Genomic DNA, 16,517 nt, shown 5'->3' with positions numbered 1-16,517 from the left:
TGTGCCCAACAGTTCAGTTCAGGAAGAAGAAATAATGGCGACGCTTCTGGGGTCCGAGTCCCCCTGTACTGCAGGAAAACGAAGAAATTGCCACAGCAATATCATCACAAAGTTCACGGCTAGTAAAATTACTGGCCAGGGTTTCAGTCGGGGGACACAGGTAAGAGAAACGATGCATGTTTGGATAGTAAAGACATCTGAAACTTGGTCGACTGAGACCAGGGACTTGCGCTGGGAATCTAGCCCGAAAACGAAGACGTTGTCCTGGAGACTTGTCTGGATATCTAGCCCCCGCTGTGACAGCTTTGTCTCCACAGCTAGCTACAACATTACGGGGCATTTTAAAAACGCAAACCTTAAACGTTGATGCCATTTAGTTAAAGGTAATATAATCTGTTCGCTGACGAGCAAATAACGTTAGCATTACAACAAGTGTATGAAACAGCTCCGCTTCCTAGTGGGTCTTTTGTTGTTAGCCTTACGTTAGCTTAGCATTATATGTCAGGATATCTACGATATAAAAACGCTGTGAACTGAATGTTAGACGGTGTGATGTTGATTTTATCAGACACTGAGGATGTCAGTGTTACTAAAGAGCCCGTAGTTCAATTTTGGAAACGCTTAAATCACGTAATCAACGGCTGTAAACGTTTGCTAATGTTAGCAAACGGGGTAATGTCAGCTAGCTAAGCCAGCTGAACAGCTCAGGTGATTACGTAACGACACACAAACCACAATAACTATCGTTTCCATAAATGGATGGACTACACCAGCTGTTAGGACGAGTTAACGTAAGCAAGTTTATTTTTATTTTCACGCAGGGAAAGATGTATTGGCATACAGCGCTAGTTGACGTGAACTGTTTTGATTTTGACGGCTCTGTTTGCATATGAACGTCACACCTGCACTGACATTTTGACACATTCAGTCACTGTATCTTTGATTTCGCTGTGTTCCTTACACCACCGTGACTTGAGCCCTTAAATTGCACTGCTGATAAAGCCCATTATTCCTGTGCAGTCAGTGTCGTGCCTTTTACCTTCCTTGCTGACTTGCAGTTTTCAAGGTAGTGAGTCTCAGTGGTGAAGTGTTAGTATGATGCAGACCGCCCTTAAATCTGAAAATATCCCTGATAACCTTGAAAATTAAAATTTGACAAGTTTTCTAACACTGTTAAGAGTATTGAGACAGCTGCCGTTATTTGAACAGTCAAAATACACTATTCTTTAGTCAGTGCTTTTTGATTTCCAGGAAGGTTTTCCAGGGAGTCAGCCATCCTTATTATGCCCAAAGCTGCTGCAAAGAGGTCAGGAACATTCCCCAAGAAGGGAATGCAATGCAGCACAGTTTGTAACTTAGAGAGGGAACCATTCGTGACACAAAATTAACGGTGTTAGTTTAATATAATATAGCCAGCATATATACACAAACAGTTTAACAGTTCATGGAAAGAGAGTTTGAAAGGAATATTTTACCCTTAAAATGACTGATAGATATTAGTCATGTCGTGTTACAGTTTAACAGTTCATGGAAAGAGAGTTTGAAAGGAATATTTTACCTTTAAAATGACTGATAGATATTAGTCATGTCGTGTTAAATTTAATTCGAGAAGAAAACTCGCAGGCTTCCACAAAAAATGGCAAATTGGATTGATTGATTGATTGATTGGGAACCACATGTAACTACAGCAAAAATGTATCAAAACATCAGTTTACAAACTCACACAACTTGTGCAGTATGATCCAAGTCTCATTTATCCTGCTGTATTGTCAGTACTTAAGTGTATTCTTGCTAAAATGTTAACATTTAAAACTGAAGTGGAAGTAAAACGTGTCTGTGCTCTCTTAAAAGCCAGACTCCAGTATTTATGTTTTTTAGTGAAAACACGTGTTTGGGAAGCACTGAGCAACCGACTGGATAAATCAGACTTGTGCAAGCTTCTGCTTTGTAAGCAGATGTTTTGATGTAGTTTTGCCGTTAAAAGTGGCCCTTAAGCGATCAACATATCAATCTGTTCGCTGTTTTCCTTGGAGGCCTTTGTTTTCTTCATAAATTCAAGGTAACGCACCATGACTAATTGATTTTACAAATGGTAATTTTGTGAATGAAGTAGTCCTTTAAAGTATGGAATCAGATTTTAGAGCTCATTGGGCTGCGGTGTTTGTGAGTATTGCATTCTACAATTTAAAAAGAAAAGGATAGTAGATGGATGGTAATGTTTAGGTTTGTTTTTGGAGCTAATTGCCTCTGATGCTTTAGCTATAGGGTGTCAGCATATGATTACATTTAATGTCTTAAATGAGAAGAGTTAGCCTATATTGAGACATTTGTGAGCTCCTTGTTTTGGCCATACTCATTTTCAGAGCTTTTAAAAGCATCTAAGTGCCAGTTGGGTGGGTGTTAAATGGTAATAGGAGAATTGGGCTTGTTTGCTGTTATCACACTGATCACCTACGTAGCAGAAATGAGCCCCAGCAATTTTTCATGCATATCTCAGAAGTCACACTGATGTCACAGCGTTTTATTTGTAAGATGGTTTCAACAGTGAGTATTGCTGTCACAACCAGACAGACATGTGTGCATGCATTCATTACTTCTAATGTTAACAAATACATTGGGTACGTATAGAAATTACCCTCCGTGACCTTTCTAAAAAACACAGTTCAGAATTCCCCTCTTTTTTTTTTGTGACTGAGAACACCTCAACACAGCACACCTATGCTTACGTCACTGTTCTGGCATCCAGTATGCTGTAGGGTCAAATTTCCTGCTACACCTTATGGTCTTGCTCCACAGGCACCCACTGACTATGAGCCAGGCCAGGATTCTCTTGTCCTACAGTTCTGGTTATTACAGGGATAAAATCAAAATCTGCTAAAGTTGGTTTCTGTTCTCCTTCTTGCAGTAGTCTGCTATATGAGCCAAGGCTTGGCTTAACAATAATCTAGTTTAAAAGAAGATGTAAAACCTTCCTTTTCTCAAGGACATTTTGTTTGTGTTCAAAGTTGTACACTTGTTTTCCAGGAAGGAGGATTATCAGAGACTGGGTTTCACATATAATATGTTAAATATTTACATTTGATTGATCACATATGCAAACATTTTATAGATTACATGCCATTTTTTTTACTCTAAATCCACACAGTGCTTCCCTCTTTATGAAACCTTTTATTAAAGCATAAATAACATACATTTTTCTCAAATGTGGATGTTTTAAACCCCTTCTGAATCCTAAATAACCATGCATATTTCACTGTTCATATTGCACTACTTAGAGTTGCCTGTGTTTATGTGTCTTAGCTCCCAGGAGGCCTGCTCCAGGAGAGAGATAAACGGGCCAAGTGGCATGGCATCCCTACTCTGTTGCAGAGGCTCTACGAGAGCAGCCATCCCAACAGTGACCTCTCCCATGCTCACAGCTTTCTTAAGGTAGCCACACAGCACCGGTCCATTCATCAATGAGGCTGTGGTGTTAATGTATTTAGCAACTCATCACTGAATGTTTTACTTTAAAGCCGAAGTAATGTAAATTACTTGTGAACAATGTGTTTTGTCAGGTATTATCATCCCAGCTCTCCATGGAGGCTATGTCTTTTGTTACCGAGGACAGGAAGACCGCTCAGGAATCCACCTTCCCCAACACGTACACCTTTGACCTCTTTGGTGGAGTCGATGTAAGTTTGACATTTCTCGTGCTTGGAAGTGTTCTAATGATTGGGCTCAAAGACAGTGATGCTTGTTATCTCTGGATAATCAGTTGTCTTGTGTAGCACAACTCAGAGACGGAGACATTGCAGATGTAAAAACATTAATTTTGAACACTCATTTTTCTGTTTCCCTGAAGCTGCTTGTGGAGATCTTGATGAGACCCACATTAACTATGCAGAAGAAAAAACCCAATAGTAAGTTGTGACATTGCATATGTGAATATGTCCGCTTTCATTTGGAAGTTAACACGTTGTACATGATGATAAGTAATTTCAATTTGATGATTTGCTCTGGCAATTAGAGTGTTAAACATCCGTGTTTCTGCTCCACAGTGAATGATGACCTGGTCAAAGACTGCCTTAGTGTTCTATACAACTGTTGTATATGTGTAAGTATCTCATTACGTTTTGTGCATACCAGAGCAACTCAAAGTTGCATCATGCATTGCTCAATTTAGTGCATGTGTTTAACTCAGTGTTTTCCTTGAAGGTGGTTTGTGTCTCAAAACAGGATGAGCACACATAGTTTAACAAAAGCGCAAATTTTCGTCTTTCAATTTATAGACGGAGGGGGTCACAAAGAGCCTGGCAGCGAGGGATGACTTTGTTCTGTTTCTCTTCACCCTGATGACAAATAAGAAGACTTTCCTACAGACCGCTACCCTAATTGAAGATATTCTTGGAGTTAAAAAGGTCAGAGTTCTAGTTTTATTAAATCCTCATCACATAAACATTGTTCATGCCCCCCCAGAGTGAAAAGGCCTATGAAGTCACTTTGTGATTATGCAGTGACAAATTTGGCAAGTCAGCAATCCTCTCACAACTTACGTTTCATGTGTCCCTTTTTCTCTCAAGTCAATCAAATTTAATAATTAATCTTAATTTTTCTATGAAAATAACATCCTTTCCAAATTTTTCCTTTGTGGATACATTTGTATTGTTATCTACTGGCTCTGTCGTCCATGTACAGACACCTCTAATGCCAGAAGGATTGTGCCTGGCAGAACTGCTGACACCCAAATGTTGCACCCATGCCTTAATTTTAGAATCATGTTGTGCTCCGCTTGAAATTATTCCTCAATATTTTAAAGCACATATCACTGTCTTTGCTTAGCTCTGTGCAGTGAGTGTTTTGTAATTTCTCAGATTACTTGGCACACACTGTGTACTCTGCAGTCTTTTTACTTTTTTTTTTTTAACCCAGATGCGTTATGTGTGTTATTAAATCCTCTTAATGTTAAAATAATTCTACTCTTTCAAGGTGTTGTGGTGCCTACATGTGGAGGTTTCATAGGCACTCCTAATGTATCTTGTACATCTCCTCAAATATTAAAATGACTTAATTGTCTTAAGCCACCTAAATTTTCCTGTACATTGGAGCTCCATGTAGATTGCAAAAATATAGTTGCTTTGTGTTTTCACCTTCACATTTCTGGTCCTGGTAGTGTTAACAGGTGATGAAAACAATGAGGAGCAGATTGACAAAAGTGTATCCTCTTCTTTTTAGTAATTATTGCAGATAGATTAATATTTTGATTTTTCTTTTCAAAGGTATTTCCAGTGCAAACCAACTCCCCTCTGTATGTCACAAAGAGAATGTCAGTAGAAATATTTGAGGCAGAGATGGTTTTACATTTGACATTTTAGATTAATTTTGACTCACCTCTGCAACACCATGACAGGAGTGTAATTCTTTATAGAATAGACCCAACAACTGTGACGTTTGGCTGATGACAACAGTCACTTCTGGGTAGACAACTGGCAGTGGATTAAATTGTGGAGATATGTGAAATCAGCAAACTTGTTTATTTCTGTTGTTATTTTCAGCTGTAACTATATCGTTCAAAGATAAATAGTTAAATGTGGTGGTTTGACTCTGACCTATCTCACATTTGTGCTGTGCTCATTTTGTGTATTGCGTTGCTTTACGAAACCAAACCTACTGGCAAGGAAGCCAAGCAATGCACTGCTGTTGATGGCGGCCACAGCAAAACATATTTTAGCCACCTAAAAAAAAATCTGCATCAGTTTAATTGTATGCTACAATTGGAGTATTTTCCCTCTTGTCCTTAAACACTAATCGAGGCAGTGGTGAACCAGCCGTACCTGTGTTCTGCGAACTAAGATTACTGTTACTGTGACGCAAGGATTTTCTACCCGGAAGTTACTGTATCAAACATAGTGGCTTTTTGGGTAGCGTTGGTAATCCTTTTTGTAGCAATGAAGAATTATAAGTATAAAACTTTCATGTCCTCTTCTGTTTTAAGGACCCTGTTCCAATATTACAGTGTTGTTTTCTCTCCTTTTAAGGTTTAGTAGTATGTATAGGTATACCTTGCATGGAATATGTTATCAGTCCGAAGGAAGAAATCTTGAGATCACTGTAGATCAAAACATCAAAGGGAATACAGCCTGGCAAAAATTATAATAAACCATTGCTGCAGTAATGTAGTGTGAAACATACAGGACACAATTTATCTTTTATCTATTACCATTTTTTTTTTGTTGCTTTCAGTTTGATAGCAGTTCATATGTTTGCATTTTCCAGGAGATGATCCAGTTAGAGGGCATCCCCAACCTGTCAGGCCTGGTCCAAAGCTTTGACCAACAACAGTTAGCCAACTTCTGCCGCATCCTGTCTGTCACCATCTCAGAACCCGATGTAGGAAATGACGACAAGCACACCCTGCTGGCTAAAAATGCACAGCAGAAACGCAACGCTAGCCCCTCACGGGCAGAGGTCAACCAGGGTAAGTGTCTTTAGACTACAGAGGTCAATTTGTAATGTATTTTGTGCCTTTGCAAAAGAACGGATCAGTAATTTGTGAACTATCAATGCTGTTTCTCTAATAGTAACCCTGCTGAACATCCCTGGCTTCATTGAGCGGCTGTGTAAACTGGCCACTAGAAAGGTGTCTGAGGCCACAGGAGCTAACTTCCTGCAGGAGCTGGAGGACTGGTACACATGGCTGGACAATGCTCTGGTCCTGGACGCCCTCATGCAGATGGCTACAGAGGAGGCTGAACAAAGCAGTACAGGTGAGGCAACAGTTAGCTGTGCTGCCGGCTCTTCACACTGCTTAAATCTTGTGAACTTTGTTTGAGATATTTTTTCCCCTCTCGTCTACAGAGTCATCAGATGAGAGCTCCCTGGCCACCAGCCCTCTGAGACATCGACTGCCCCAGTCCATGAAGATTGTCCACGAGATCATGTATAAAGTGGAAGTGCTCTATGTACTTTGTGTCCTTCTTATGGGTCGACAGAGAAACCAGGTACTTAAGGGCACACATCTCTTTCCTCCTTAAGTTTTAAGCTGAGTGCTCTAATCAGAGCTAAAAGGACAGTTTATCCCAAATTTTAAAATTCATATAGTTCCTCTTACCTGTAGTGCTGTTTATCAGTCTAGATTCTTCTGGTGTGAGTTGCAGAGTGTTGGAAATATTGTCCGTAGAGTTTTATGTAGGAACTATTTTCTTTCTACCAAGCTACACCCACCAACTCTATCACCGCACATGAAGCGTGCATCTAATCATGGACAAGAGGCTTGTGCTTGTGACAGTGCGAGACGTAAACATTTATGATGTCCTCCTCAGCTGAGCTGTAATGTTGGCTGGCGCCGTGGTGCTAGGTAACAAGCAGCAGAGCCACACCTCTGCATGGAGATTCGGTTGGTGAGTGTAGTTTGGCAGACAGAAAATAGTTCCTACATGAAACTGCTCACAACAAGGTCTGTGGATTATCTTGAGTAACCAGGTCATGATTTCTGGAATGAGAAATTGCTGTTGAGTTTGTCAGAGGTACCTTTTTGGCGCCTTGAGCACCATAAGCTGAGTGCCATCTAGTTCCATTATATTCCAGAGAAGGCAGAGATCTCTACGGTCAATATCCTCACACCAAAACAATGTAGATTGATAAAAACCACCACAGGACAGACAAAAAAAGTATTTTTGATTATGGGGCAAACAGTCCCTTTTTAACAGCACACATCTCTTTGGGATTGAAACTGGAGTGTTTGGTCTAAACAGAGTTCTACAATATATATTTCAATGAGCCCTTTATGATGTCTCTGCACAGGTTCACAAGATGTTGGCCGAGTTTCGTCTTATCCCGGGGCTCAATAACCTGTTTGACAAGCTGATCTGGAGGAAATACACTGCCTCAAATCACGTCGTCCATGGCCAGAATGAGAACTGCGACTGTAGTCCGGTATGAACTTTCAACACTCTTGTTGGACACTGGGCTCTGGGAAATTACATAAAAATGTTTCCAAGTTTAACATTGACTCTCTTTATTTGCCTTGTGCAGGAAATATCCTTCAAAATCCAGTTCTTGCGGCTCCTTCAAAGTTTCAGTGATCATCATGAGTAAGCGAATCACCTTGTGGCTGAATTCTCCTTTCAAATTATGTTTGTTTTTTTAATATGTTTTACCTGTCTTTCAGGAACAAATACCTCCTGCTGAATAGCCAGGAGCTGAATGAACTTAGTGCCATATCCATGAAGGCTAACATCCCTGAGGTTGAAGCATTGGTCAACACAGACAGAAGCCTAGTGTGCGATGGGAAGAAGGGTCTCCTCACACGTCTCCTCACCGTCATGAAGAGGGAGCCTCCAGACTCATCATTCAGGTCAGCATCATGTAGGCCAAAGATTAAGATGCAGGAGATAAAGATGCAGATTTTGTCAAACGTCTTAAAAGAGTCCCCATATTGGAGTACCAGGCACTCTGCTATTTATGAAAGGATTTGTCTCTCTAGTTCTGCTTTTTATAGCTTTGCTGAAGTTTTCTGTTTTGTTTTTTTGTGTAGATTCTGGCAGGCAAGGGCAGTGGAAAGTTTTCTTAGAGGAGCCACCTCCTATGCAGACCAAATGTTTCTCCTCAAGAGGGGACTACTAGAGGTAAAACTACAACCACAGATTGCTTTTCTCATCATCCATGAAGATGATCCACATTGCACAGATCTGTCTTTGCTGAATGGCTTCTCACACTCTGCTTCCATTGCTCGGCAGCACATCCTGTTTTGCATCATAGACAGTGGCTGCACATCTCGAGATGTCCTACAGAGCTACTTTGATCTGCTTGGAGAGCTCATGAAGTTCAACATTGATGCCTTCAAAAGATTCAACAAATATGTCAACACTCCAGAGAAGGTATAATTGCACACTTTATATGCTTTACAAAAATGAGATGTATATGTTGGCCCAACAAAATTAAATTAAACAGCCATTTCTCAGCTTGTGTGGTGGATGAAAAGTGTGTCTAAAGGGCTCATTTGATATCTCCTCTGTAGTTTCAGACCTTCCTGACGCAGATCAACAGTTCTCTGGTGGACTCTAACATGCTGGTGCGCTGCATCGTCCTTTCATTGGACCGCTTTGAGAGCCAGACTGAAGATGTCAAAGGTAAACTGGGATGGAAAGTTTACACATTAAGACTAGTTGATGAGATAATGTTTAAAAGAGAAGTTAGTGAAATCATTTTTTATTTTGGATTGATTTTTGACCAGTTAGATTTAGGTGTTTTTCCTGCACTCGTTCCTGATTTGACAGACTGTAAAATATGAAATAAAGAGTAAAATAGAAATAAAAATCATGAAAAACAGTTGTTAAGTAGTGACTGGGTAATTGACAAATACTTATCCAGTCTTAGAAAAATCTGAAAACACTTTTTATGTGTTTATAGCTTTGTGCATATTAATAGAATTAACATTTCTTTTTTTTTATCATATTCATCATCACCTCAGCGTCTTAGATAACCGTTAGCAACTTTAGCTATTCGCTCAGTGTAGCACCAACGTTAGCCTGATTTTTCAGAGCTTAGCTAACATAAGGTCACTATGCGTCTTTTGGCACTTGGTACTTGGAGGAGCTGCCAAAAATAAAGTGACTAATGTACACCGTCTTGCAAAAGCGAGCAGTAAAGCTCTGATCTCTGATATTTGAAATATATGTGTATACAGCTAGGCTAGCCGACCTGCTAACCTCACTGTATAAAGAAACCGAAGTGATTTATAGAAATGATCAAGAACACTACACACAAAAATATACCGTAAATAATATTTCCAATATGTGCAACACTAACTGTGAAAAGTCCCTAGCTTAAGGATGAAAGAGCACTGTGATCACTTAGGTTGGAGGTGAAGGTAATGTTACCACAGAGCTGTCAGGAAATAAACAGACGTGCTGCTCGTAAAATGATTATGTCACACTACATTGCATTAGTAGAGAATAGTATTTTCAGATCATTTTCTATTTGCTGACCACACTGGAAAAACAGTTGAAAAATACTTCCTTTTTCTGTGTAAAGATCACAAACAGGTGGAGGTGCTCATCCTATTGAATATTTTTCTGTATTTTCCCCAGTGGTTGAGGTACTTTCTGAATGCTGCCTGCTGTCCTACATGGCCAGAGTTGAGAACAGGCTGTCCTTCCTCTTTCGACTGATCAACATCATCAACGTACAGACACTCACACAGGTCTTTTTTCATTTTCACTTTGTCACATGTATTCAGAGAAACTCACATTTCAAGAATAAGGAAGTATTTGACTCCCAGATTTAACCAAAATAAGTTGAAGTCTATTTCTTAACTTGAAGTAACATCTGCTATCTGCTACCATCCCATCCCATTTTTCCTGCAGGAGAACGTGAGCTGTTTAAACACCAGTTTGGTGATCTTGATGCTGGCCAGAAGAAAGGCTAAACTGCCCTTCTACCTCAACGCCCTGCGGGAGAAGGAGTATGCTGAGAAGTACCCAGGCTGCCTGCTCAACAACTTCCACAACCTACTGCGCTTCTGGCAGCGCCACTACCTCAACAAGGACAAAGACAGCACCTGTCTGGAGAACGTGAGTAGCTCTGTCGTAACTTTGCCACAGTATGCACAGGCAGTGTACCCAAAAGTGTCTACTGTTTGCGCTCAGTCATTTGTCTGTCACACATTCAAAACATTCTTACAGGGAAATCACATGTATGCATGCTGGGAAAACAAAGACTTAGTATGCTGCTTCACAGTCACATGTGTGTTATAGGGTCGAAACACAGAGCTTGTACAACTAGTTTAGACCTCCATTTTGGCTAAAGAGGAGAAAAATTCCAAGAGAGATGATATTTAAAAAAGCAGCTGAGTTGTGTTCTGTATAGATAAGATGTGCATGTTTGGAAATGTGTAGACTGTTGTAGGTTAAACACCCTGTCCACTGCAGGAAATATTTGAAGAACTTTGGGAATGTTGTCCTTTTGCACTAACAGAAACTGGTTGTGACTTTGGCTCCTTAGCCATCGCTCATTTCTCAAAGACAAATTTCCTTCTCACTACTCAACATTGCTAATTGGTCAACACAAGTGTTAAGTATCTTCTTAAAGGTTCATTCTTAAAGCAGAAGCAAGTGTTAAAGGCAAGTGGAGATTCCAAAAAATGATCATATATCTTAATCACATCTATCTTATTTCTCCCAATTTTCCATATCATCTTAACTTCTTGAGGTTATGTAGACAGGAAGTAGTTTCCAGACTTTGTGTTACCACTTTCATTTATGATTTTTCCAGGTCTGTTTGGTGAAAAATTGCCCTCATTCTTGGTTTTGCTTTTAGGTGTTGTACTGCACTCTCATGGTGGTGGGCATGACGCTGCAGTGTTGTATGCACTGTTAACTCACTGGGTGACCACAACTAAATACTTATATTGACTCATACTGTATTGATAAGGTGGATGCACACAGTAAACATGAAATAGGACTCGAAAGACAAACATGTAAATGTATTTCACTTCTCATGGAACAGGGTTGCATGACATTCTCAAAACAAAAATGACAGGCTGAAGTGATTAGAGCAGAGCAGAGGTTTAGTGTCGCCTGCGCACTCAGAATCAAGGAAATAGAATATTTGCAGTTCACATTCACCGGTTGAATTTCACATCATTTGTTTAAGTGCGTAAAGATCCAATCATCACTAATGTTATGCTGGAGAGTCAATAGAAATGAAAGGAATTGTCAGAGTTGTCATACTGAAATGTAAGGTATGTTGATTGATTCACGACATCAACTCATGCATTGAGTAACATGCAAGAAAACATTCCACCTCAAAAGTTGCCGGTAGTTGCAGGTGGTAAACTTTGAGCAGCACAGTGAATTTAAAAAAAAAAATGCAGTCTATAACTTACTGTAAACTAGTAAAGATGAAGAGGCAGCCAAACATCCTTTCATTTTATAGTTCTAGTTGATTACTGTATATAAACGTGTTGCTGTAGGAAAAGTGGTTACAGTCAGCCGTAGTTCTTGTCGAGCAGCTGTGTTGATTCTTTATTGACAGTCAACAGACAGCAGTGTTTCTAACTTCACCTTTTAGTATTGGATCAGTGTGCTAGGGACCTCAACAGAGGAGAGACCTAAAAACAGGACAGAATGGCGATTCAGTTGTCAAACTGGCTGTCGGCATTTCTTAGTGGTGAGGTTTCATACTTTGTACTTGTTAGCTTTGCGTTACAGCTGCATTCATTAGTATTTTTATATTAACAATGGGGTCAAAGGACTACGTGACAAAGAGACAGAGTTCTCACCAAGTCTTCTGTTCCCTTAAGCTCTGCAGTTATAGCCCACAATTTATTTTTTTTCCACTCTCACTGCTCTCATCAGTTTCTTTCCAGCTGCAGCAGGCAGATGTTTACAGAGTGGAAGCTCTGCGTAATCCACTGTACACTACTGGCCCAGCACCAGACAGCAGACAGATAAAGTTAATGAACATAGTGGAGTGTTTAGCAGCTCAAGACCCAGATACTTTTCTCAGGAGTTGGTTAAGATCAAAACATTCACCAGGTGGTGACAAACATGACTCCATATCAGTGCTATATTGCTCCTCAGCAGCTGGATTTATAACTAGACAACTGTTTACAAACGTGTTAGCTGTAACCACTTAATGAGATATCAGTGTTGTGTATTTGCTTGTTCTGCTGCCCCCAAGTGGCAAAAAATGCATGTCATGGCTGCCTCAACATTAACAGTGTTTCAGAATGTTTTCACAAGTATATACACAAGACAAAAGCTGAAGATGTGGCTTATGTAAACACAAGGTTTTAATCTCTTTGATGTATCCTCATTTACTGTATTAACTGATGGGGAAATTATCAGCTAAATATACATAAAAGAGTTTGTGCTGATCCAGTAGTGCTGCAGGGACGATGTTCGATGTTTATTTGTAGGCCAACATGGAAGTTAGCATCACCATAGTTCCTTCGACAAAGAGCCATTGTGATTTTTTTTTTTTGGATTGGATTTTAGATTATTGTAAAAAAAAAAAAAGGTCCATGGCAAGAAAAATTACACTTGCACGTTTTGTTCAGCAAGATAATCTTCTTCACAAATGAATGCCTCTTTAATGATTTTTCAAGTGTTAATACAGTTGCCAGAAGTAAGAATCTAACGGTAGCCTATAAAGGAACTACACCTGGGTCACATGACTTCAACACTGCCACAGAAACAAGGCTGTAAAGCCATGTTCTGCATGATGACACTCTGTTGTCTCATTAGTCACTTATTAGTAGGGTATCAACTGACGAACGTAATGTCGTAGAGCAAAACATGAAGGTTTCTTAAACTTGTGTTAAACACAGACCTTATTCCAGGCATTTAACCAAAAACCCACTGACTTCAAGACGAGGGAACTGGGAGTGCTAAAATGCTAACTCATTTCTGGGATTTGGGAATCATTCCTGCACCACTCCATAGACATCCAAAACTACAGCTGAGCCAGGCTGATTTCTCCGTTGAGCCTCCAAACTCTAGACAAAAAGGCTAACTTAACAGCTAATTGCATCTACTAATCACTACCACATACTGTGGTTAGCTTGCAAGCACTAAGTCAAAGTGATTTTTATTGTTCTAAATCCTGTCTGGTCTCCCTCCTCTCAGAGCTCCTGTATCCCCTTCAGCTACTGGAAGGAGACGGTGTCAGTGCTGCTGGGCTCAGACAGGACTTCTCTGTGTGCCATTGCGAGCTACATTGATGAGCCCTTCATGGATCTGGACAGAGACCTGCTGGAAGATTGACCTCCAGCGTGTGCAGGGGGTGGGACAGGGCGGAGGGTCACAGGGAGCATGGACACCTAAAGCTGGTGATGACTCCACTGAGCTGAGCCATCCAGGCGCTTCGTGACTGCGTTCTGGATGTAAAGACTCACCTGTTTGCTGTCTGTACCTTTGCATCGAGGCCATCGTCACGGTTGTGATGGGACATAAATTTGCCTGGCTATCATCTTGTTACTAAGTTACCGTCCTCTTCTTCAAAGAAAAGGGAGGGGGACCTGTTTGCCCACCCCAAATTGCCCACATCGTTTAACAGACAATGAAAGGACCTTGTGAAATGACACCTGCGTTGGTTGTTTGCTTTAGGTGAAATTCAAATAGAGCCTTTTATATAACCTATACAAAATTCTATGAAAAAAATATGTATGATTCAACAAAGTATATGTTAGAAAAAGAGTCTTTTCACGTGGACTTGGTTTGGAAATGGCCACAGATTGAACCATTGTGCAGGTCAGTGGTGCGTCACAGGGCTGCCAGGAGTCAGCGGCCTCACTCTCCACTACCTACACACTCTGTGATGACTCCACGCCCCTCCACTGCCTGACCTGCGTGGGGAAACTGGTGATGTTGGAGTTTTTGCAGGGGTCTTCTCAACCAACAGCATTTTCATTTAACCCGTCTGTGGGTCTATTTTATTAGGTGGCTATTGTCGATCGGTGCTTTCTGGCTCTACTCAGCACATTTAGGTAGCTTGTGAGCCGGCTGACATGTTTCATAAATCACACGGGGCTCCTCTCACCTAAAACCATCCACACTCTGTCGTGGCTTCAGAAGCTTCACCCAGGGACTTGTTTTCTTTACCAGGTTTTTTTTTTTTTTTTTTTTTTTTTTGATTTACTTTTTGTCTTGTTGAAAACAATGGCTTTTAGCTCTGGATAAACTGTAGAATAAAACATTGCACAGATTAAATTGTTTTTATTGTTTATTATATTTTAACACATTTGTTGATTAAAAACGTTTTTCATTTTGTAACAGAATTTGTATCCATGTTGTGAGAGATGCTTTGGGAAGAGAATAAACTATGCAGGCGCTAGTGTTAAGAAACCACTTTCATTGTTCCAGTCCACGCCGCATTGATGTGAATTAGCTTTCTGCCCAGCGTCATTAGCATCGAGTGGAAGGTGTACCACGATGTGCAGTCTCTCAAAATCTCTGACTACATGCTGAGAATGACAATCTTTCTGTGACGGCTCTTTTTGCATGACACCACTCGACCTTTAGTTTGGATAAAGATGAAGCAGTGGGCATGTTGACGATGTGTCCACAGCCTGAATGTGCAGCTCTTTAGTGGGAATGGAAGGAGTGGAGCTGAATAGATATTTGTTGTCTCAAATTAAAAGCCCCAGCCCTGAGATAAGTACAAATGGATGAGCTACCTCATATTTTATCCTGACACAGATCAAACCACTCCTAACGACAAGTGTACAGTTTTACTCCCAGCATGTCATGACTCATAATACATGTTCATGTGAATGTATAAGGGCATTTCTACAGTTGGCCCCTGATGCCATGAGTTACTAGTGCTATGCCGCCTTTTGGGATGCAAACACAAACGTCCTTTACACTTTGAAAGCCTTTTATTTGCTTTAAAGCTAATTAACCAGAAATGTTTCCTCTTTTTCTAGCTTTCATTCAGCATGTCTTAAATCTCTTGATGGGTGTTGCACATACTTTGAATTAGTTCATCTTTTGTGCTTTGCAGTGAAGTTAACACACTTTACAAGTGCTTCTCTCTTATAAACTCTCAGTTTCTTTGCTGGATGGATGCCCGAGATAATTGCTACAACAAAATGTGATTTGACACAGGGTACTGACTGTGTGTTATCATTGATCCAGATCTCCTCTCGCCACTCCAGTCATTCACCATAGAAGTCACTATCGGCATAAAAACATGAATGTTGTGAGTGCTCTTCTGGAGCGCCTATATAAACAATCTCTGACTTCTGTAGCTTTGTGATCTGAATTTTCAGAGAGAGTGATCCCTCTGTATGATGCACAAGAGAAATGGTTCTCAACACTTAATGCTGTATGTGGTGTGATGCTCCTAGTAGGCCTTAGCTTTCAGTCATTAGTTTGTATAGAAATGGTGAAATGTTATCCCCTTGGCCAAGAACATGCTGCACAGTGTTAAACATAACACTACTTGGTTTTTATTTTAGATCCCTTTTGACTTTTATTAGCTGGAGATTTATGTAACGTTTGGCATGATGAGGATATTCTTAGATATATTTTGCAGCCCGCCCTAAACTCACACTCAGATCTCAGACCATGTGGTGCTTTTTTCGATCAGATATGATTGTCTCACCTCACCATGATCGACAGCATCTGTGGTGTGTATCGAAAGGAACAACCTTGAGATGCTGACGGTGGATAATATTCATGGTGTAAAATTAAAATCCATTTTAGATAACGACCCATGTTTTTCTTATGTGTTGGCATTAAAAAGATGCATAAAATCTCACGTGGTTGTGTTAAAAATTCACCTCTGCACACTCCAGTCTTAATCTTTCTAACCCTGTTTGACCTTCAAACAAACAGAGAAAAGATTCATGTTTTAGTTTCTACTATAACAACTTCTGTAACCGACATTCACCCACATGTTCATTCTCTAATGCTGGTATTGAACTTCATTTTCTTTATTTAACAGCTGTTTGTCAAATTAATAATATAATAAATTCTTCTTTAGACCTCTTTTGTGGGATTTCTATCTTTATCACATTCACACTGAAAAAA

The 16,517-nt window shown here is 40.1% G+C and overlaps 1 protein-coding gene across 1 annotated transcript; it reads left to right on the top strand.

Moving 5' to 3' along the window:
* trpc4apa (transient receptor potential cation channel, subfamily C, member 4 associated protein a) lies at positions 1 to 16,469 on the top strand. The gene is made up of 18 exons (XM_049575265.1): positions 1 to 160; positions 3,301 to 3,429; positions 3,558 to 3,674; positions 3,845 to 3,902; positions 4,041 to 4,096; positions 4,272 to 4,400; positions 6,256 to 6,457; positions 6,561 to 6,746; positions 6,838 to 6,980; positions 7,783 to 7,914; positions 8,014 to 8,072; positions 8,150 to 8,335; positions 8,516 to 8,606; positions 8,718 to 8,858; positions 8,999 to 9,110; positions 10,071 to 10,183; positions 10,347 to 10,553; positions 13,611 to 16,469. The coding sequence occupies exons 1-18, from the start codon at positions 35 to 37 to the stop codon at positions 13,746 to 13,748; spliced, it is 2,325 nt and encodes a 774-aa protein (XP_049431222.1). The 5' UTR covers positions 1 to 34; the 3' UTR covers positions 13,749 to 16,469.
* The last annotated feature ends 48 nt before the right edge of the window (positions 16,470 to 16,517 follow it).

Source organism: Epinephelus fuscoguttatus, linkage group LG1, assembly GCF_011397635.1.
Source record: "Epinephelus fuscoguttatus linkage group LG1, E.fuscoguttatus.final_Chr_v1".
In the NCBI taxonomy this organism is placed as follows: domain Eukaryota; kingdom Metazoa; phylum Chordata; class Actinopteri; order Perciformes; family Serranidae; genus Epinephelus; species Epinephelus fuscoguttatus.
This window is presented reverse-complemented; position numbering and strand designations above follow the sequence as displayed.

Coding starts and splice junctions, on each gene's coding strand:
- trpc4apa (XM_049575265.1), top strand. CDS start 35: ATGGCGACGCTTCTGGGGTCCGAGTCCCCCTGTACTGCAGGAAAACGA. Junction 6,981..7,782: donor TGGGTCGACAGAGAAACCAG/GTACTTAAGGGC, acceptor GTCTCTGCACAG/GTTCACAAGATGTTGGCCGA. Junction 8,859..8,998: donor ATGTCAACACTCCAGAGAAG/GTATAATTGCAC, acceptor TCTCCTCTGTAG/TTTCAGACCTTCCTGACGCA.